Source organism: Scyliorhinus torazame, chromosome 10 (assembly GCF_047496885.1).
Source record: "Scyliorhinus torazame isolate Kashiwa2021f chromosome 10, sScyTor2.1, whole genome shotgun sequence".
Classification (NCBI taxonomy): Eukaryota; Metazoa; Chordata; class Chondrichthyes; order Carcharhiniformes; family Scyliorhinidae; genus Scyliorhinus; species Scyliorhinus torazame.
Genome location: NC_092716.1, coordinates 84528548 through 84550266, shown reverse-complemented (window position 1 = coordinate 84550266; position 21719 = coordinate 84528548). Strand labels below are relative to the sequence as shown.

The 21719-nt window shown below is 47.2% G+C and overlaps 1 protein-coding gene across 3 annotated transcripts in view; it reads right to left on the bottom strand.

Annotated features, from left to right (window-relative positions):
• tsnaxip1 (translin-associated factor X interacting protein 1) overlaps positions 1-21719 on the bottom strand; it is a 157890-nt gene that overhangs the window by 81824 nt on the left and 54347 nt on the right. For all 3 annotated transcript variants that reach the window (XM_072518335.1, XM_072518334.1, XM_072518336.1), the window contains exon 8: positions 16759-16928. In XM_072518335.1, the coding sequence (XP_072374436.1) occupies positions 16759-16928 (170 nt within the window). The remainder of the gene's footprint in view (positions 1-16758; positions 16929-21719) is intronic.

Genomic DNA, 21719 nt, shown 5'->3' with positions numbered 1-21719 from the left:
ACCAATGAGTGAGCCTATCAGCAGAAAATGCAGGGAGGATTCAGACTGTCATTGGATGAGCAGCTTTACAGCACTTTTCAGATCTGAGTCACCTGAATGCACAACAATCTGACGGGCAGCATCGTGTTAGTGTTGGACAATTATGCTTTAACTGCAATACTGCTATTCATTCTAAGATCCTGTTATCACTTCAGTTTTACTGTGGGTTTTGAAATAAAGGCTTACTGCTAACATGCTTGAGAGCCATTTTGTAATTGTCAGCCATTATCGCAGCTGTTCTTATTTTAGAAACACTCCGATCTTCCAAGTGGGACCTTGTTCCAAAAGAAGCACTGTTCTTAACTTCTTCCATTTGCAACACTTCTCTTAGATTTTCAAAATCTTGTGCAACTTTCATAGACCTATCTCTCTTTCTTCAGGTACCTTGCCCAAAGAGACTGTTGGTGACCTTGGACCTCCATGTTAATCTTGCTCTGAAGGCATGCAGCTCTCCATTGGTACGTTCAGCCAGTTTGCAAGACTCCTTAGAAACACTGATCTTGGTTTACCATGATCACTTTTACCATTGATATTTCCCAGCATCATCAGATTTTCTAAATCATGATTTCTTATTAAGTGCCCAATAAATTCCAACAGTCTTTTCCTGATCTTGGTCAAGAGTTTTTTTGCTCTCAGATTTTACTCGCACCTTTTCATTCACGTGACTTGTCCAATAACCACAACTTTGCAACCTCAATTCTTCTTTGCATTGCTTCAGTGATCACCCAACACTCAGTTTGATATGCCAGAATTGGTCTGATGTAGTATTCCAGAATTTTGAGCTTTGTTTTTCATGGCTAATTTTGAGTTGATCATAATCTTTTACATGTACCTATACCACCGATCAAATGTCAACTCATTTTCTCTAGCAAATTCCACACGTCTGCCGTCGTTCCTTCATTAAATTTTCAAATTTCTGCTATAAGCCTCTGATTCATAGACATTGAGAATGGCAGTTTTAACCCTTTCATAGTCACTTAACTGTTTATCTGAAAGTATTGAATATACCTCTAACGTCTTCCCCACCAACACACTCTGAGGTAAGATCACCCAATTTCCTTTTGGCCATTACAGCTTTGTAGCAATTTTCTCAAATGACACAAAATACATTTCAATTCCTTACATACTGAATTTAGGCACTAAATGAATACTCCTTACAAAATCAAAAAATTGGTATTAAATCTGAGTCATCAAATATTCCTGCACCCCTGTTTGCGATATCAAAGTCTTTCTCTGTCAAGTTCAAATATCCTTCTAATTTATCTTGTTTCAGTTTCTCTTTGAAATTCAAGTTCAAGCTTTTGCATTTCTCTTTCTTTTTCCTCTTCTTTTTCTAAATTCAAAGTTTTGACTTTTCGACTCCAATTCACGATTTACTCCTTTTTCGAAATCCAGTTGTTTCTTTTTGCAGTTGAATTCTAGATAACTCAACCAAACAGCCATCGGGATCATCTTTTTTCCTCCTCGAGGTTGAAGTGTTGAGCCAATGTTTCAATAATTTCAGCCTTGTTAGCTTTTACTTTTAAAGCTACCCTTAGACCCACCTTCAAAATAACCCTTTTGCTAGGCATTCACAGAGAGGCCTTCTCTCTCCAGAAATGTCTAAGCATGGAATGCAGCCATGTTGGCTTTTTACTGAATACAGTAAAAGTAAAGGTGAAATCTGTTGTTTTAAAAATCAAGGTTGTCCAACTTATATCCTGCAGCCAGTCTTACGTCCTTATAGCATGCAGTATTAATCAGACATGCAGTGTCAATGACTACATAACCTTATCTTTCTAATTCTCGTCTTTAAGATAAATGGTGATTGTTAATAACAAATACAGCAAAATCATTGTCTTGTCATTACAAGTGTTTGAGTAGTGGCTAACAATTTTTCGTTTTAAACTGTTCAAACTTTTTACAGTCCAGAACCTTGAGTAAGCACTTAGTCTTCACTGCGGTAATGGTCACATCAACAACCAATCATCAGTCCCATCAGTCAAATGTTCGAATGGTTGAACCATGTTCGGGGTCTGGGTTGGTCTCTTTCTATGCTTGTGATGTTGCTTTCGTGTTTCCTGTATCTTCCAAACCTGTTTGGTATCTGGTTGAACAGCAAGAATCACCACTTCCCGACCACTGAAATATTGTTGTTTCTTAAACAATGTCCTGTTCCTCCTGACATTGTTGCCATTATTCTTGAACTTGGCCTTGTGAACACACGCATGTGTCTGTTCTATTTTGAATGGTAGTTGTGTTGCACACACTGTGCTGCAGTTGCTTGTCTTGTTGTCAAGCAGAACTGCACGTTATGCCATGCAAGTGCCATGTGTCATCGAATTGTCCAGTGGTATAACTGTCATAGCTCTGAGTATTTTCTGTGGTACCCGAACCTTTCTTGGTGCGCTAAGGATCAGTTCAAATTCAACTTGTCTATTATCCGTGCCCTCAGGATTCTCTGATGTACCATCATACTCTGTAACATCAGTTCCTGTCGGATGTTCAAGTGTATGCTCGAACTCTTGGTATCCCAAGTCGGGAACCAACTTGTCCATGAAGTCTTCATCTCCTTGTTGCCGTTTTTTCATTGCTGTGATCTCCAGTGACCTGTTCACTGTAGCATTACTATCATCAGCCTTTCTACAATCCTTTTTTTTCAGTTTTCCCATTTTATTTCACAACGACTGTACATGAAGGCACAGTACCACAACAGATCAATGTACAGGACGTTCTCATGACCAGCATCCAAGGTGCCTCTATATTGTTGGGTCTTAGATAAAGCTGTAAAAACAGAAGCGTCAGTGTCCATTTGTCATGCAAGTTTCAACAAAACCTGGTCAAAACTGCATCTTCAGAGGGGCAGCACGGTGGCGCAGTGGGTTAGCACTGCGGCCTCACAGCGCCGAGGTCCCAGGTTCGATCCCGGCTGTGAGTCACTGTCCGTGTGGAGTTTGCACATTCTCCCTGTGTTTGCGTGGGTTTTGCCCGCACAACACAAAGATGTGCAGGTTAGGTGAATTGGCCATGCTAAATTGCGCTTTAATTGGAAAAAAATGAATTGGGTACTCTTAAATTTTTTTTTATTTTTTAAATACTGCATCTTCAGCAGTTTTCACCTCGACCTTTGCCTCGTCTTTCATTTTTTACGCTTCAGCCTGTGCATACACTTCATCAGCCACTTAGTTCTCATGTCGACAAGGATCTCAAGACCTCAGAACCGAAAGCGCCATTCTACAATCCTGTACAACTTGAATGCTACTAGCAGTCGCTACTTCACTACTTGCAAATAATGTGTCTCGACCTTCCTGGTCCTCTTCACATTGCTCATCATCCGATTCCTCATCGGTGTCTCTGCTGTAACCTACAGCGGTTAGACTTTCCCAGTCTTCTTCTGCTGGCTCTTCAAATAAACATGCTAGACTTTCCCTGTCTTCTTCTTCTTGATGCATCACTGTATCCATTGCATATGCTCTCTGGACCAGATCCAAAGCTGTACAAGCTTGCACACTTACTACCGATATCTGTTCATCGTTGACCACCTCAAAGTCTAGAGGCATTTCAATATCTCCATGGCTCACCAACAGACGCCATGTACCTTCCGAGATGACCGTGTTCTGTGGCCATCTGGGATGGCCACTACCCGATTACAAAATGGACACTTTGCAAAGATTGCAGGGAAAATGGACAATACTGAGAAAACAAGCAGGTTCAGGGTTTGTCTGCATTTGGAGCCGCAGCTCCCAGACAAGACCAAAACTGCAAACCATTAGCATACTAATGGCCCATCTCCGGGAACAAAAGAGTAACATTTGAGTAATACTAAGGCAGACACCCCGGTGCCAAAGGAAACCAGAACAAAGCAGGCCAAGGGCCACCTAGGACATGCCCAGCCATCAGGGCACCCACCCCTTTAGTGGAGGAAATCGATAGGAACGATCGAGAAACGGCCCAATTAATTAGGGCCAAGTTCAAGGCCCGCCCAAAAGCGCGCGAAGCCCCTTTGGGTATAAGAGGGATCCCCCAAGAGAGAATCGTTATCTTGGCTCCGGCTCTCACCGAGGAGAGACCTGCCCAAAAACTGCACCAGAACAAGTAAGTCCAAGGTCAACGCACGCTACCAGACAGATGACCTTAGCTGTTCCCCTTCACCACTTCGACCCCAGCAGCCTCAGAACCGAACAACGGCCATTGTTCCTCTGACTGAATGGGCGCCCAAAGCTAAGTATAGGCTTTAGCAGTAGTGATAGTTTAGTCTGTAGTATTTGTGCATGAGTATATTTAACTGTGTGTGTAAATAATAAGCATTTGACTTTGAACTAACTAACTGGTGTATCGAGTCTTTGATCAGTATTCGGGTTGAACCTTGTGGCGGTACCGAAAGATACCTGGTGACTCTAGAGCAAACGTAATTAGAATTAAGGAAGGCGACCATATTGACTGCCATATTCAGAGCCAAATAAAGAGAACATAAATTAGCAACATTTACTGGCGACCTCTGACGGGACTCGACCTAGAAGCGGCCGAGTCACTCTGCGAGAACCCAAATTTGAATTGGAATCCAATTAGAAACAGAAAAACCACGGGCGCGATTCTCTGCTCCCGCACCGTTTCAGAGAATCACCCTTGGTCGCCAAATTTTCCCGTGACGCCGGTCCGATGCCCTCCCGCATTACACGGAAGCAACCAGATTGGCACAATCACGTTTTGCGCGGCGCGGTCCAGTGAATCGCCCGAGACAGCCAAAATGGCGATTCACCGGTACCCTCGCGATTCTCAGTGCTGGATGGGCCGAGCAGCCTGCCCAAAATGGCGGATTCCCCCGGCGCCGTCCACACCTGGTCGCTGCCGGCGGGAACAACGCGGGAACGCTGGGGGGGGGGGGGGGGGTGGCCTGCAGGGGGGACAGGGGAAATCCTGCACCTCAAATGGGGTCTGGCCCACGATCGGTGCCCACCGATCATGGGCTGGCCTCTCTGAAGGAGGGCCTCCTTTCTTCCGCAGCCCCGCAAGATCCGTCGGACATCTTCTTGCGGGGCGGACTCGGGGAGGACAGCAACCACGCATGCGCGGGTGACGCCAGTTATGCGGCGCTGGCCGCATCATGTATGCGGCGCCGCCTTTACGCTGCGCCAAGTCCTGGCGCGCGTAAATGACGTGGCGCCGCTCCAAGCCCATTTTCGGGCCCTGAATTGGTCGGGATAGGGGCCGTTTCGTGCCATCGTGAACCTCGACGGCGTTCACGACGGCACGACCATTCTGTCTCCAGAATCGCGTTCCACAAGTGTAAGAACGATACTGATCAAACCTCCGAGATTCGGAAGAGTGTTAATGCATGCGTACTAACAGGGATATAAGGTAAACCGGAGAGATTTTGTTGCGTAAAACCGTCGGGAGTTCTGTAGGCCGGAAAATAGCGTAGGCCGTACCCGTGTTTACATCACCACTTTTATCATCCCCTGTTCCAAATTCAGTAGAGAACCCAGAGATAGAGAAAATGGCAATGAAACGCCTTATGAACCCCCAAGAATTTGAAGTCGCAGCGACCAATAGAGTAGGACAGTGTCCCGTATGGGAAGAGGAAATTAGAAAGTACCTCAAAGGGAAAGGATGGCCTCTTTGGAATGAATTCTGTGCAAATGATGAAACAGGTCCCGGGAGTACAGGACATACTTGGTGGGAGAACCTGTCAGAGATCCACAAGAAGAGCTTAGGGAAAGCTCGCAACGCAATGGCAATTGTGTCCTGCTTGGCACAATTGCGAGGCACAGAGGAGGTCGTTAGGACGCTCCGTAGAGAGATTGAGGAGAGACAGAAATAGTGAGGGAGATGTGAGCGAATTTGAGAAAGAGAATAAGCAGTTAAGAGAACAGTTAGCAGCGAGGGGCAGAGATGTGGATGATGCCAAGTTGGCACACCAGTCTTGTCTCGCCCATTTGAGTAGTTTTCAGACCCAGTATGATAAGGCCTACCAGGACATGCAACGCACAGTCTTGGTAAGGCAAGAAACTGAGCAACAGGTAGAGCAATTGTAGAAGCAGTGCAATGATTTGAAAGCAGCCCTACGAGCCCTCCACTACGGGACAAAGGCAGAGCTCTGTAGATCACGCAAAGTGCCGGAAGCAAATTGCAGAATTGCAATCTCGGCTTTCTGTCCAGAATGGGTTTCAAAGTACGTTTGGACCCCAGTTAGACCAGGAAAACGGCCCCGATTGGCAGGAGTTAAATGAAACTGCCCACAGATACGTACATGGGACATGTACGCAAGAAAAACCCCAAAAGCACCCCAACCCCCGTCTGAAAAGGCAGAACACACCCCCATGAACCCTGTAACCTCACACCGCAGGGCCGCAGCAGAAGGAAACGCAGATTTCCTATATACAACCCCGTTAACCGTGACCCAATTACGGGACGCGTGTGGAAAAATTACACCGTTCCTTCCCACATCAGACCCCCAGAGTTAAACAGCAGGCTGCCATGTACGGCCTGGACGAAAAGGAGCAAGTGAAACTCACAGTTTTAAGCCTCGACCCTTCAGTCGTGGCAGCCCTTCCCGACCCACAGACTGTAGGAGGAGGCACACTCCAAGAGATGCACACAGCGATCCTAGATGCGATCGGCTACAACAGAGGAGACCCCGTAGAAGGCCTAAACAAGTGTAGGCAAAAGAAAACAGAGCACCCCACAGCGTTTACTGGACGCTTGTGGATACATTTCACAGCAGTTTTCGGAGAGTTAGCCCGCGCCCATTTGTCCGCGGATAATATGGCCAAATGGATTCAAATCCTAGTCTCTCAGGCGACAGAGGCGGGACAGAGAGCTGGCGCAAATTACGACCCCTCAGGCGAGGCCCACAACGAGAAATGGGTTTTGAAGAGATTGTCCCGCACTTGGGAACAATCCGTCCAAGGCAAAGTCGCATTTGCAAAGCCAGAGGAAGAGCAGGCAGACATGAATCCAGTTAGGACGCACCAGAACCCGCATGGGTAAATGAGGGCAGGAACAGCCCACCGCAACCAAAATCCCAGTAATGTTACAACTGTGGACAATTAGGACACTTTGCACAAGAGTGCAACGCGCCCAAAAAGCAGCAGAAAAACCAACAGACAAGCACCCTCAATAAGAATAGGGCAAAGCCAATCCATGGCGTTAGCGCCCATTCAGAGAACACAGACATGAACGGCACCGACTGACGGTGTTCGGGCTCCCCAACTTGGGTCTGCGACACCCTTTGGGACAAGTCCGGTAGACTGGTAGTAGCAGGCAAAGTCCGGAGACACCACGTAGAATTTCTTTGGGACACAGGAGGGCCCGCACCACACTCAATTCCTCCACTATGTTTCAGCGAGACACGTGACCCACAACAGACACCATCACACTCAGCGGCTTTACAGGTCATTTACAACAAGGACACATCACAGCCCCTGTAGCGATACAAATAGGGAACATTACAACTAAACACCCCGTAGTTTTGGTCGATTTACCCCAGACAGTTGAACACATCCTAGGAATCGATTTTATGAGCTCCCACAACCTCTCTTTTGATCCAGTTAATAAATGTGTATGGAGAATGGCAAAGGCAGCACGAGCCCCCGCCATGCTCACAGTTGGAGAGTATGCAAACAGAATCAGCGCAGGAGACTTCTGGTTCGACCCCCGAGCCATTAGTCAGGACAAACAGGTTAGGGAAGTCCTGCAGCAACACAAAGCAGCATTTGCACAGCACAAGCACGACTGTGGCAAGATAGCTGGCTTAGTGAATATTACAGGTCCCGACCCCAGACCCCAAAAGCAGTACGGTTTTCCCCAAGAAGCAGAGGAAGAGATCTCCAAAGTAATAGAGAGTCTGCTTGATCAAGGCGTCCTCAGATCAGTAGCCTCCACGAATAACGCACCAATTTGGCCCGTCAGGAAACCGGATGGATCATGGCGACTGACCATTGATTACCGGGAACTGAACAAAGTAACCCCAGTAGCAGCCCCCACCGTAGCCATGAGTCTGAGATCATGCTCAAACAGGGACTCCAGTCAAAAACATTTTCGGTTTTGGACATTAGCAACGGCTTTTGGTCCATTCCATTGGATAAAGCGTGCCAATACAAATTCGCATTCACATTCTAGGGACAACAATATACGTGGACGTGCCTTCCACAAGGCTTCCACAACTCCCCCTCCATTTTCCACTGACAGCTGGCAAATGGACTAGCAAAAGTTTCTCGACCCAATTGTCTGGTCCAGTATGTAGATGCCTTGCTACTACAGACAGACACAAAGGGAGAGCACATTTCGCTTCTCGCCGAACTCCTAGGACTCCTAAAACAGACTGGATGTAAAGTCAACCCCAAGAAGGCCCAGATTTTGCAGGAAAAAGTGATTTACTTGGGTACAGTAATCACTCATGGTAAACGCGAGATCGAGCAAAAGAGAATTGACTCGATCGTCAAATTGCCCCTTCCCCATAATGTGTCAGCCCTCCGGTCATTTCTAGGACTAGTTGGCTACTGCCGAAACCATATCGATGGTTTCGCCACAAAAGCAGCGCCCCTATCCGAACTTCTCAAGAAGCAGGCACCTTGGGAATGGCTTCCACAGCACACGGATGCCGTGGATGCTTTAAAGAGAGCCCTCAGCAGAGCCCCCGCATTACAGGTCCCAGATCCACTTTCCCCGTACGAAATCAAAGTTACAAGCACCGACCGAACCCTTTCGGCCGTGCTCCTCCAGGAACGCCATGACCAATTACGCCCCGTGGCATACGCCTCATGCGTGTTAGATCCTGTCGAGCAAGGATTTTCTGCCTGCGAAAGGCACCTGCTCGCAGTTTATTGGGCAGTACAGTACTTCGCCCACATTACAGGACTCAACCACATCACCATTCTCACTGAACACACCCCAACACAGCTATTAGACGGTCGACTTAAAGATGGCATAGTCAGCCAAATCCACGCAGCCCGTTGGACCCTTCTTTTACAGGGATGGGACATTACAGTTAAAAGAACCAAGACCCACACTTTCCTAGCCGATAATTTGCAATATGCAGGTACCCCACAGAGTGTGAGATCATCACCACACAACACAACACAGGCCCAATTATACCCAAGTCAGCTCCCAGGAAAGCAGGCAATACACCCCAGAGATCCCAGCCCACAGACACGTGCGCACCCCTGAAAATGTATGTGGATGGCTCCTCCAGTTTTGAATGGAAAGAGAATCACTGGTTGCGGCATTTATGTAGAGGACGCGCAGGGGCGCGCGCGCCCTAGATTAGATTTCACTAAAGTTGCCAGGACATCTACCTTAACGGAATTCCTGCCCCTGTGGGAAACTAGAGGATTTGTTTCCGCAGATGGAAAGCCCCTACCCTCAGCCCCATTACTCCGGCATATCCTAGAGACAGCTAAAGATAGGAAATACGGTATAATTAAGGTTCGCAGTCATCACCGTTCTTCCCCCCCGGTAACGTTAAAGCAGATGCCCTAGCGAAGGCAGGTTCCAGACATGGTTACTTTTGGAACCCCCACCTCGAGAGCACCTCAGTACACGCGGTTCAGGTCTCACAGACCAACATTCAGGATCTAGCGAAAGCCCAAAAGGAAGATGAAAAGCTCAGAGAAGTTTTAAAAGGAACCTTCCCAGCCCTGTACGATAAGTTTAAGAACGCAATAACCACACATGACGGTGTGATTTTGAAAGATGGCATTTATGTAGTTCCCAGCCAGGACAGGAATCAGATTATTTGTCAGTTCCATGACAATCATGGACACCAAGGCATTGAATCCACCCTAACCCACCTCAGACCTCTCTGCTGGTGGCCTGATTTAAAAGCCGATGTTACTCACTACATTGAAAATTGCTTGATCTGTGCCCAGAACAATGCGGACAGATATACAAGAAAGGCTCAGCTTCGTCACACCCGCCACGTTATTGGCCCCTGGACGAATTTGCAGATAGATTACATAGGATCCTTACCCCCCTGCAGAAATGGTTTTAAGTATGTGTTGGTGGTCATCGACACCTTCACAAAATGGGTGGAAGCTTTTCCATCCAGGACGAATACGGCCAAAATAACAGCTAAAATACTAACACAGCACATCTTTACAAGATGGGGTCTCCCACGCAGTATAGAGTCCGATCAAGGCTCCCATTTTACAGGACGAGTAATGAAAAATGTCCTCACAATTTTCGGAATTAGGCAGAAGTTTCACATAGCCTACCACCCCCAGTGAAGCGGCATTGTAGAGAGGATGAACAGAGCTCTAAAAGCCACTCTCAGGAAAATGGTACAACAGATCAACAGCACCTGGGATTCAGTTCTCCCATTTGCTTTGATGTTCTTACGAAACACGGTATCCACGTCCACAGGATACACCCCCCACACCCTCATGACTGGACGCCCCATGAAAGGGACAGAGTATTTATTAGGACTGGATTTGGCCAGCCCCGCAGTCACTGCCCTCACGTATGAAAATGCTGTACAGGAGCTTATTGAGAACATAAAGGCAGCCCAGCTCGCAGCAGCTGTGAGACTTGGGACCAGGAGGAAACAAAGCAAAGCTTGTTTCGATAAAACGATGCATGCCACCGAGTTTGTAGTAGGGCAGCAAGTGATGCTTTCCCTATACAACCCCAGTTCATTCCTTTCCCCAAAATTTTCTGGACCGTACTCCATTTCGGACAAAGTATGCCCCTGGGTATACAAGATCACATATCCCAATGGCAAGTCTGCGTGGTTTCACAAAAAACCAGCTTAAGGCTTATGGCTCACAGAACAACCATGCACACCACATCTCGCTTGCAGCAGCAGATGAGCACACCCCGCCCAAAGATGACGCATTCCTACCCTCCCCCAGCCAATCCAGCCCGTCCTCAAACACATATTCAACTCCACCCACAGAGGCACGACTCCGCCTCTCCCTTCCTTCAACCAGCAGCGACAGCGACAGCAATGACGACAGCCACAGCACACCACGTTATGGTTACACCCCTGCACCAGGCCCCACTCCCAGCGAATCCGAGCATGATTCCAGTGACCCCTTCGAAATCACACACATCAAAGCCCTTGACCCAGACCCACCGCCCGATGATTACGGATTAAAACCTAGTAGCTTCAACCTCGACACATGATTCTGGCACCGAGCCAATTTGTTCAAGCTCATCCGGAATGATGAGATGGACCCCAATTCGCCCCAAGCAGCTTTAGCCAAACTACTCCAGTCAAGAGTATGGCAGCCGGGAGAAGATGATGACATTGAGTCTGACTCCCACCAAACGAATCCCTTTGCGACCCTGTTCGCTACTGAGTAATGAGGTGTCCACATGATGGCAAAAAGGAACCGATGGAGAGATGCGGTGTCCTTTCTAATGGAACCTGCACCATGTTTGTTGTGTGTTTTTTCGTTTAATGTACATGTTAAATGTTGTTTGTGAATTTGAAAGTATTCATGGCCCCACGCCACCACCCTTTTGACGCCCAATGGCTGTTAATGGAAGAAGTTTGTCCACAGACAACCATTCAGAGGAACTAGTTTGTCGACAGACACCACTCATAGCTACTCTTCTGATTCGATCACAAGAGGCAGCCCCCACGACGACCACATTCGTACCCGTTCTTGCCGGTCGCTCAGGCAGTGGAGAAACGGCACTGGTCCCCACCCTGCCTGAGGACCCCCCTTTGGTCAGCTATGCTCGGGTAGAGCACAAACGGCACTGGTCACCATCCTACCTGGGGATTCCACCCATTCTTACCCGCCGCGGCCCATACGCACCCCATTTTGGCACTTTCAGTTCAAAATTCTTTTGTTTGTTTCTGGTGACCCTTAGGTTGCTTCCGTATGCTATTTACATTCTCAAACACTAGGATGGTAGATCGCACAGGCTGCGAGACGGCTCGCACTGTCAGTAGTTTTCTCGGATGTCTTGTCCAAATATTTGGTTTAAAATTTTTTTTTTTAAATGAGGGAGTCACAGATGGTGACCAATTATAATGGGTAATTGGCAACAAAGGACAGGCAGACAGCCATACGAGATCTTAAGCAAGATAATAACAGATATTATGCTTGTGTCCACAGAACTCCGGAATCTCAGCAATCCCAGAGGAAGAAAAAGAAGACCGACAAAAGGAAAGATGAGGGCAGCCTTCATGCTTTTCACCTGGATCTTAGCGGGATTCCTTCAGTTGTGCGCGGATGCTACCCCCCTGACCCCTACCACACAGTCCGTGAATGGTTCCCACCCCTACCATACACTGTACCCCAAGATAGTTAACCCCTCGAGTGAATTAAAGTGCATCCGTTTTTCTTTATGTGTGTTTTGTTCAATAAAGAAATATAAGCCTCTGTGCTTGACTGCCAAGCCAGAGAAACTTGTGTTGCTGCTATTTGTACAGTTTAAAATGTTGGGTTATTCTTGATTGTTTGAGTGAGGATAGTTTATTGAGGATAGTTAGAGGTTCCAGTTTTTTATTTTGTAATGCATGCCTGAATGTCATAGTGCCCCGTAGAGTCTTATAATGATGTATGTATGTAAAATGATTTTAGGTAAAAATTGCGATTCATAGGATAGGGCAGTGTAGAGCCCGTGAAGTGTTTATGGGTGCCCTGCTTGGTCAGAGAACGGAGACGACGCGGTAATGTGATCGCTTCACGTTGAGGATCACAAGGAGGGAGTGCAGCCATCTGGGATGGCCACTTCCCGATTACAAAATGGACACTTTGCAAAGATTGCAGGGAAAATGGACAATACTGAGAAAACAAGCAGGTTCAGGGTTTGTCTGCATATTGGAGCCGCAACTCCCAGACAAGACCAAAACTGCAAACCATTAGCATACTAATGGCCCATCTCCGGGAACAAAAGAGTATCATTTGAGTAAACGATACTAGTCCAGACACCCTGGCGCCAGAGGAAACCAGAACAAAGCAGGCGAATGGCCACCTAGTACACACCCAGCCATCAGGGCACCCACCCCTTTATTGGAGGAAATCGATAGGAACGATTGAGAAACGGCCCAATTAATTAGGGCCAAGTTCAAGGCCCGCCCAAAAGTGCGCGAAGCCCCTTTGGGTATAAGAAGGATCCCAAGAGAGAATCGTTCTCTTGGCTCCGGCTCTCACCGAGGAGAGACCGGCCCAACAGCTGCACCAGAACAAGTAAGTCCAAGGTCAATGCACGCTGCCAGACAGATGACCTTAGCTGTTCCCCTTCACCACTTCGACCCCAGCAGCCTCAGAACCGAACAACGGCCATTGTTCCTCTGACTGAATGGGCGCCCGAAGCTAAGTATAGGCTTTAGCAGTAGTGATAATTTAGTCTGTAGTATTTGTGCATGAGTATATTTAACTGTGTGTGTAAATAAATAAGCATTTGACTTTGAACTAACTAACTGGTGTATCGAGTCTTTGATCAGTATTCGGTTTGAACCTTGTGGCGGTATTGGAAGATACCTGGCGACTCTAGAGCAAACGTAATTAGAATTAAGGAAGGTGACCATATTGACCACCATATTCAGAGCCAAATAAAGAGAACACAAATTAGCAACAGTTCCCATTGTAGTCCACCAGTCGACATCTCGACTTCCCTGTGGTCGGTGTCTTATTTGCTTGCAGCAATGAATTCCGCGAAATCATATTCGCTTGGGCACCCGTATCAATGTTAAATGCTGTTGCTATGCCATTCAGATTGAGCTTTACAGTCCATCTTTGACTGATCTTTTGTTTGTAGTGGATTCCTCACCCAAATCCTATGGAGCAACCTCAGTGACTGTCGCTACCAGGAAGCTGTCCTCTTCTTCGAACTGCTCATGTTCGCTGTCTTTGGTTGAGTTATCCATCTCTTTTTCTTCTCTGTGGACACTTCTGATCTTCCTGTAGTCAGTGTGAGATTCTTCATTTCCTGGACTAACGGCTTCTTCCATACTGTATACTGTCATGTTAACACTAGTGCAAAAGTGTTGTTCTGCTGCTGGAGGAGATTCACTCAGTTTTCTGTACTTTAAATCTGTTCTTCCCATTGCCGGGCACTGTCCCTTTAAGGGGGTGGAGCTACAACATCCTGACGACATCACATCAGTGACGTCATGTGCACACTTCCAGTGCGCATGCGCGAAACGATCCTCGGCTGGCGTGCGCTCTTTATTCATATGCCCAACTTTGTGCGCATGCGCAGAACGGTCATCTCCCGAATTGCGTCTTCTTTTAATATGGTCCGCACATGTGCAGAATGTTCAAAGTCTGAACAACTCGTTTTCTTTTTCTTTTTAAAAAATAAATTTAGAGTACCCAATTATTTTTTCCAATTAAGGGGCAATTTAGAGTGGCCAATCCACCTAGCCTGCACATCTTTTGGGTTGTGGGGGTGAAACTCACGCAGACACGGGGAGAATGTGCAAACTCCACATGGACAGTGACCCAGTGCCGGGATTTGAACCCGGGTCCTCAGCACCGTAGGCAGCAATGCTAACCACTGCGCCACCGTGCTGCCCACCACACGTTTTCTTAAGGTGCGCTTGTGCAAACTGGCCTTCACTTCCAGCATGCGACTTTTAAGATGCGCCACAACTTCAACGGACCCGAGCATTTTTGCACCACTTTCCTGATGCATCGTTTCTGCACATCTATTTTTAGTTGCTGTACTTGCACGGAACATTTTAACAGAATCTTCCAGCATTACATTTTTTTGTAATGCTGGAAGGGGCTGGTTTAGCACACTGGGCTAAATCCCTGGCTTTTAAAGCAGACCACAGGCAGGCCAGCAGCACGGTTCGATTCCCGTATCAGCCTCCCCGAACAGGCGCCGGAATGTGGCGACTAGGGGCTTTTCACAGTAACTTCATTGAAGCCTACTCGTGACAATAAGCGATTTTCATTTCATTCATTTTTCATTTTTGCTTTGGCAGTCATTTACTTGGCTTTTCCTCTGTTGGAAGCCCACAATACTCATCAATTTTTTCCATGACTACTTTGAACTGATTTTTCTCAACCTCATTCTCAAAATAGAATAAGTTACACAGTTTTTCAGCCAGCCGTCCAGCCATTTTTAAGAGGAGTGCTAGTTTCCTTTGTTCTGAGGCATTAACAAGCGAGGAGGCATAAAGAAAAAGTTTAAACTGCTGTTTGAAGAACACCCAGTTTTTCCACAATTTACCATCTGTTCTCAGGTGATCCGGATTCTACAGAGTCTCCATCTTGCTTCCCGGATGTTCTTTTAGATGTAGGCTTGATTGCATCGCTCAATCGTCTTGTTTCTTGTTTTATGGTGTCTTTGCGAATCTACTGACTCTAGTTTTTAGGGATAAACTCCTGGTACCATGTGTTGTTGTCTGCCTTGCTCTAACCAGATGGCCCGATGTGTAGTGTTGACCAGAGAACAGCAAGTCTTGTAAACTGACAAAACTATTTATTTAACACTACAATTGGATTCAACACTTATCCCCAAGAAGTAACAGCTGATTAAACACACATAAACTATTCTCATCTAATATCCAACTCATTAACTACTCTCTTGCTTTCTCACTATCTTCAGTACTCCTAGCCAGCTCTTGCTCCTACCACCTACTCCAACCTTCTCCCCGTCATCCCTTACATACTGCTAGGATTGCTCCCTCTAGTGTCTGTTGTTATGTTCTCTATTCTGCTTTACCTGGATGGCTCGGATACGTAGTGTTGAATAAAGGACGCAAAGATTTGTTAACAAACAAAACTAGAAATGTATTTACACTACTAACTAAGATTTGTTCACTTTCCTAAAGTTAAGGTTATTATATATAAAACTATGCTATCTCTAACTTACAAAAGTATACAACTGCTCTCTCTCACCTCACTATCTAATCCTTTTACGCTCTAATCTTCTTATCACTTTCTCATCCCAGAATCCCCAAGTCAGATGATATATATGACTGTTCTGTGGTTCCCTCCAGTGGTACGAATCATTATCATTAACTTGTTAACCCTTTACATCCCATTCAATATATATATCCTGACAGCTGCCTGTACATATTTCATTAACCCTTACATTACCTTCATGTATGATAATACCACAAGAGCTGCAGGCCAATTGGATTACAGGAAGTCCCCAATGGAGGTTATCACTAAAGCGGGGTGGGGGGTCCCCCAACTTGCCCGACACTAGCCTGCACAGCTAAATTGGGTGACATGGTAGCACAGTAGTTAGCACTGTTGCTTTACAGCGCCAGGTTCCCAGGTTTGATTCCCAGCTTGGGTCACTGTCTGAGTGGAGTCTGCATGTTCTCCATGTGTCTGCGTGGGTTTTTTCTGGGTGCTCCAGTTTCCTCCCACAAGTCCCGAAAGAGGTGCTGTTAGGTCATTTGGACATTTTGAATTCTCCCTCCGTGTACCCGAACAGGCGCTGGAATGTGGCGACTAGGGGCTTTTCACAGTAACTTCATTGCGGTGTTAATGTTAGCCTACTTGTGACAATAAAGATTATTATATGATTATTAAGCTCCTGGGCTTCCCATGTGGGGTGGACCGACTCTGTTGTGGGGTGAAATAGTGGATGCGATAGGATGAACCTTTTATCTGGCTACTTAAGAATCTCAATAGGGCCCAGGGCGGGCAAGCCATCTGACGACTACATTGCTGCCACCCCCTCCAGAGGGCAGCACGGTGGCATTGTTCTGACACTGTTCACATGGTATAAAGATTTTATGACACATAATCAAATCAAAAACATAGCAAATGTTTGCAGGTTACATTTTAAATATGGCAAACATAAACGCAAACATACCTTTTCAGTTAGTTCATTATAGTTTTTATCCAAAGCCTCAAAATCCCTTCTTGGAACCACATCCCCATATTCTGCCTTCATTGCATTTAGCTCCACTTGCAATGCTTTGAGGTCCTCACGAGCCACCTTCAGTGCCAGTTTCAACTTGACTGTATCCTCAACTGCTTCAGCTTGCAAAAAGAAAACAAATACAACTGCTTAAAGGGGATTGTCTTACTAGTGCATGCACAAAGTTGATATATTTTATATCTAGAAAAATCAAATCAGTAAAACAAAATTAATCAGCTGATCAGAATTTGCAGACAAATACTATCCACATTTGCATGACATGTTTTTCAGCCCACTACTTAAACTGAGATGTGGTATGGTGGTACAGTGGTTAACACTGCTGCCTCACAGTTCCAGGGTTCCAGGTTCAATTCCAGCCTTGGGTGACTGTCCATGTGGAGTTTGCACGTTCGCTCAGTGTCTGCGAGGGTTCCTCTGGGTGCTCTGATTTCCTCCCATAGTCTAAAGATGTGTAGGTTAGGTGGATTGGCCGTGCTAAATTGCCCCTTAGTGTCCCTTAGGTGGGTTACGAGGATAGGGTGGAAGCGTGGGCTTAAGTAAGGTGCACATTCCAAGGGCCAGTGCAGACTCAATGGGCCAAATGGCCTGCTTCTGCACTGTAGGAATTCTATGATTCTATGAGATGTTAACCAGTTTATGTTAAACAGATTAATTCTTAGATTAAAATAGCCAGGAAGCTAATATTTGCTAATATTGACAACGCAATGTAATTTTCATTTTTGGCTGTGTCAAACTGGCTCTATTCTCATGATTAAATTTAAATATGCAGTGAAATTTGATACTACGATGCACATATTCTTACTAAATTGTGCATTTTTTAAAAAGTTTGAGGTGGGTCAGTAAAGTGAGTATGTAACACGAAGCATATTATGAATATTCATAATATTCATAAAGAAAAATTAATTTTTTTTCAATTAATGGGCAACTTAGCGTGGTTAATGAGTTAGTGAGTTAATCAATAACTGGTAAAATTAATGTATTTTAGTAACCATTTTTCACAATCAAAGATGTCGTGTTAGTTAAATTAGAGACCAATCATATTGTTCAAGTATCTCATTCAAGCTATTATAAAATCGACACATGTCAGTAGTTTTCTTTTTAGCCCATCAGAGTGCACTCTCACCTCTCCCCTTCTGTCCCTATCCAGATAAATGTATTGTCCAGGGGTTCCAATTTACATATCCAAGCTTTTGGGTCCCCATTGGATAGTTGTGCATTTAATCAGCTAAGACCGAGGTGGCACGGTGACACAGTGGTTAGCACAGTTGCCTCACAGCACCAAGGACCCAGGTTCAATTCCAGTCTTGGGTGATTGCCTGTGTCGAGTTTGCACAATCTCCCTGTGTCTGCTTGGGTTTCCACCGGGTGCTTTGCTTTTCCCACAGTTCAAAGATGCGCAGGTTAAGTGGATTGGCCATTCTAAATTGTCCCTTAGTGTTCAAAAGGTTAGGTGGGGTTACAGGGATAGAGTGGGGGAGTGGGCCTAGGTAGTGGGCTCTTTCAGAGGGTCGCTGTAGACTCGTATGACTGAATGGCCTCCGTCTGCGCTAAAGGGATTCTATGATTCTATGAAACTGTGTCGAATACCACACTTGAAAATTGACTGTTTTTGTTCCTTGTCCAGCTGGAACCACACTACCCACTAAGGATTTCCATACGTCCATAAGATGTAGGAGCAGAAATAGACCATTCGGCCCATTGAATCTGCTTTGCCATTCAACCATGGCTGATGTGTTTCTCATCCCTATTCTTCTGCCTCCTCCCCATAACCCCTGATCCCCTTATTAATCAAGAACCTATCTAGCTCTGACATCCAGTGATGGGGATGTGCTGAGTAGTCGCACATCAAGTGGCTCTCCTCGGAAAGACAGAATAATAGGCACTTTTAACTGAATTACCCCACAAAATCGGACTAAAACATCCCCTCACCCTTAACAACAAGACATACAGTAAGAAGTCTTACAACACGACTTCCGGTTGCGGCGATGACCAGCTAAGCCGCACGTTTCGGCACCTCCCGTTTCAACGGACTTTTGGGCTCTTATCGGGAGCCCCAATGGAAATGTTTTATGGCCAAACCAAGTGTGAGGCGACAAAGGAAAGAGTCCCCCCGGGTGTGGATGGAAAGATGCAATAGTAGTGGCCAGATTGCGGAGGATCCTCTGGAGCAACGGCAGAGAAGAGAAGGGAGAAGCAAGATGGCGGCTGAGGGAGCCCAGTTGGTATGGGGCCCGGAACAGCAGGAGTTCCTCCGATGATGTGTGGAGGAGCTCAAGAAGGAGGTGCTGGCGCCGATGTTGCTGGCGATTGAGGGATTGAAGGAGACGCAAAAGACCCAGGCGATGGAGCTCCGTGGAGTGAAGGCAAAGGCAGCCGAGAATGAAGACGAGATACAGGGCTTGGTGGTGAAGACGGAGACGCACAAGGCACTACATAAGAGGTGCATAGAAAGGCTGGAAGCCCTGGAAAATAGCTCGAGGAGGAAGAATCTAAGTATTTTGGGTCTTCCCGAAGGGACAGAGGGAGCTGATGTTGGGGCGTATGTGAGTACGATGCTCCATACTTTAATGGGAGCTGAGGCCCCGACGGGCCCCCTGGAAGTGGAGGGAGCATACCGGGTCCTCGTGAGAAGACCAAAGGCAGGGGAAATACCGCGAGCAATAGTGGTGAGGTTCCACCGCTACAAAGACAGGGAGATGGTCCTGAGATGGGCTAAGAAGACACGGAGTAGCAGGTGGGAGAACGCGGTGATCCGCGTGTATCAAGATTGGAGTGCGGAGGTGGCGAGAAGGAGGGCGAGTTTCAATCGGGCCAAGGCGGTGCTCCACAGGACGAAAGTAAAATTTGGAATGCTGCAGGCAGCAAGATTGTGGGTTACACACCAGGGCAAACACCACTACTTTGAGACGGCAGAGGAGGCGTGGACATTTATTTAAGAAGAGAAGTTGGACTAGATTTGAGGAATTGATGTTTGGAAAGAAGTAGCGAGGTGGTGGCAAAGAAATGCAAAGGGGGGAGAGGGGGAGGGTTTATCTGTAAAAATGTTAGACGGGAGATTTTTTTTTTTCCTTTTTCTTCCCCCCACGAAGAAATGTGGGCGCCGGTGGGGAAGGGGACAGGGAAGGGGAGAGGGAGCTGCGCCACTAGGGGCGGGGCCGAGAGGGAAGCGCGGTTTTTTTTCCCACGCTATGGAAATTGCGGCGGGAAAAGTGGGCGCAGGAAGGAAGGGGGCCTCACACGCAGGGAGGCCAAGGATAAACGCGGGAAGCCGAGGTCAGCCAGAGTTTGCTGACTCCCGGAAGCAATATGGGGGGAGCAATCAAGCTAGAAGGGAATCTAGCAGAGGGGGGACTAACTGGGTTGCTGCTGCTGAGGGTAACGGGGAGCTGATACGGGATGGGATGGTCGGGACGGGAGGGCGCCGTCTGGGGGACAAACGGGTGCGTGGGATGAGGAGCTGGTTTAAAAAAGAGGATGGCTAGTCGACGATGGGGGGGGGGGGGTAAAGGGCCCCCCAACCCGGTTGATCACGTGGAACGAGAGAGGGCTGAATGGGCCGATTAAGAGGGCAAGGGTATTTACGCACTTAAAGAGACTGAAGGCGGATGTGGTTATGCTTCAGGAGACGCACCTGAAATTGGAGGATCAGGCCAGATTAAGGAAAGGATGGGTGGGACAGGTATTCCACTCAGGCTTAGATACAAAAAATAGAGGGGTGGCAATACTGGTGGGGAAACGGGTATCGTTTGAGGCTAAGACCATAGTGGTGGACAGTGGGGGCAGGTACGTGATGGTGAGTGGCAGATTGCAAGGTGAGGCGGTGGTGCTGGTGAACGTATACGCCCCGAACTGGGTTGACGCGGGTTTTATGAAGCGTATGTTGGGGCACATCCCGGACCTAGAGATGGGAAATTTGGTAATGGGGGGGGGGGGGGGGGACTTCAACACGGTGCTGGACCCAGGGCTGGACCGGTCCAGATCTAGGACCGGGAGGAGGCCGGCAGCGACCAAGTTGCTTAAGGGGTTTATGGAGCAGATGGGAGGAGTAGATCCCTGGAGATTTGCTAGACCGAGGAGTAAAGAGTTTTCCTTCTTCTCCCACGTCCATAAAGTATACTCCCGGATAGACTTTTTTGTCCTAGGAAGGGCGTAGGAACGGAATATTCGGCTATAGCCGTTTCAGATCACGCCCCACATTGGGTGGATCTGGATCTAGGAGAGGAGAAGGAGCAGCGCCCACTTTGGAGATTAGACATGGGACTGTTGGCGGACGAGGGGGTATGTGGAAGGGTGAGGGGATGTATTGAAAGATACCTAGAGGTCAATGATGATGGAGCATTCCAGGTGGGAGTAGTATGGGAGGCGCTGAATGCGGTGGTTAGGGGGGAGCTGATTTCCATAAGAGACCACAGGGGGAAAGAAGAGGGTAAAGAAAGGGAGAGACTGATCGGGGAGATTCTGAGGGTGGATAGGCAATATGCGGAAGCCCCGGATGAAGGGCTATACAGGGAAAGACGGAGACTACAGGCGGAGTTTGACCTGCTGACCACAGGTAAGGCGGCGACGCAGTGGAGGAAGGCACAGGGAATACAATACGAATATGGGGAAAAGGCGAGCCGATTGCTGGCCCAACAACTTAGGAAGAGGGGGGCAGCGAGAGAGATCGGAGGAGTTAGGGTCGGGGAGGGAAGGATAGAGCAGAGAGTGGGGAGGGTGAACGGGGTGTTTAAGTCATTTTATGAGAGGCTGTATAAGTCCCAACGCCCGGAGGGGAAAGAGGGAATGATACACTTCCTGGACCAGCTGGAGTTCCCGAGGGTTGAGGAGCAAGAGGTGGCAGGTTTGGGAACGCAGATTGAGGTGGAGGAGGTGATTAAAGGAATTGGGAACAT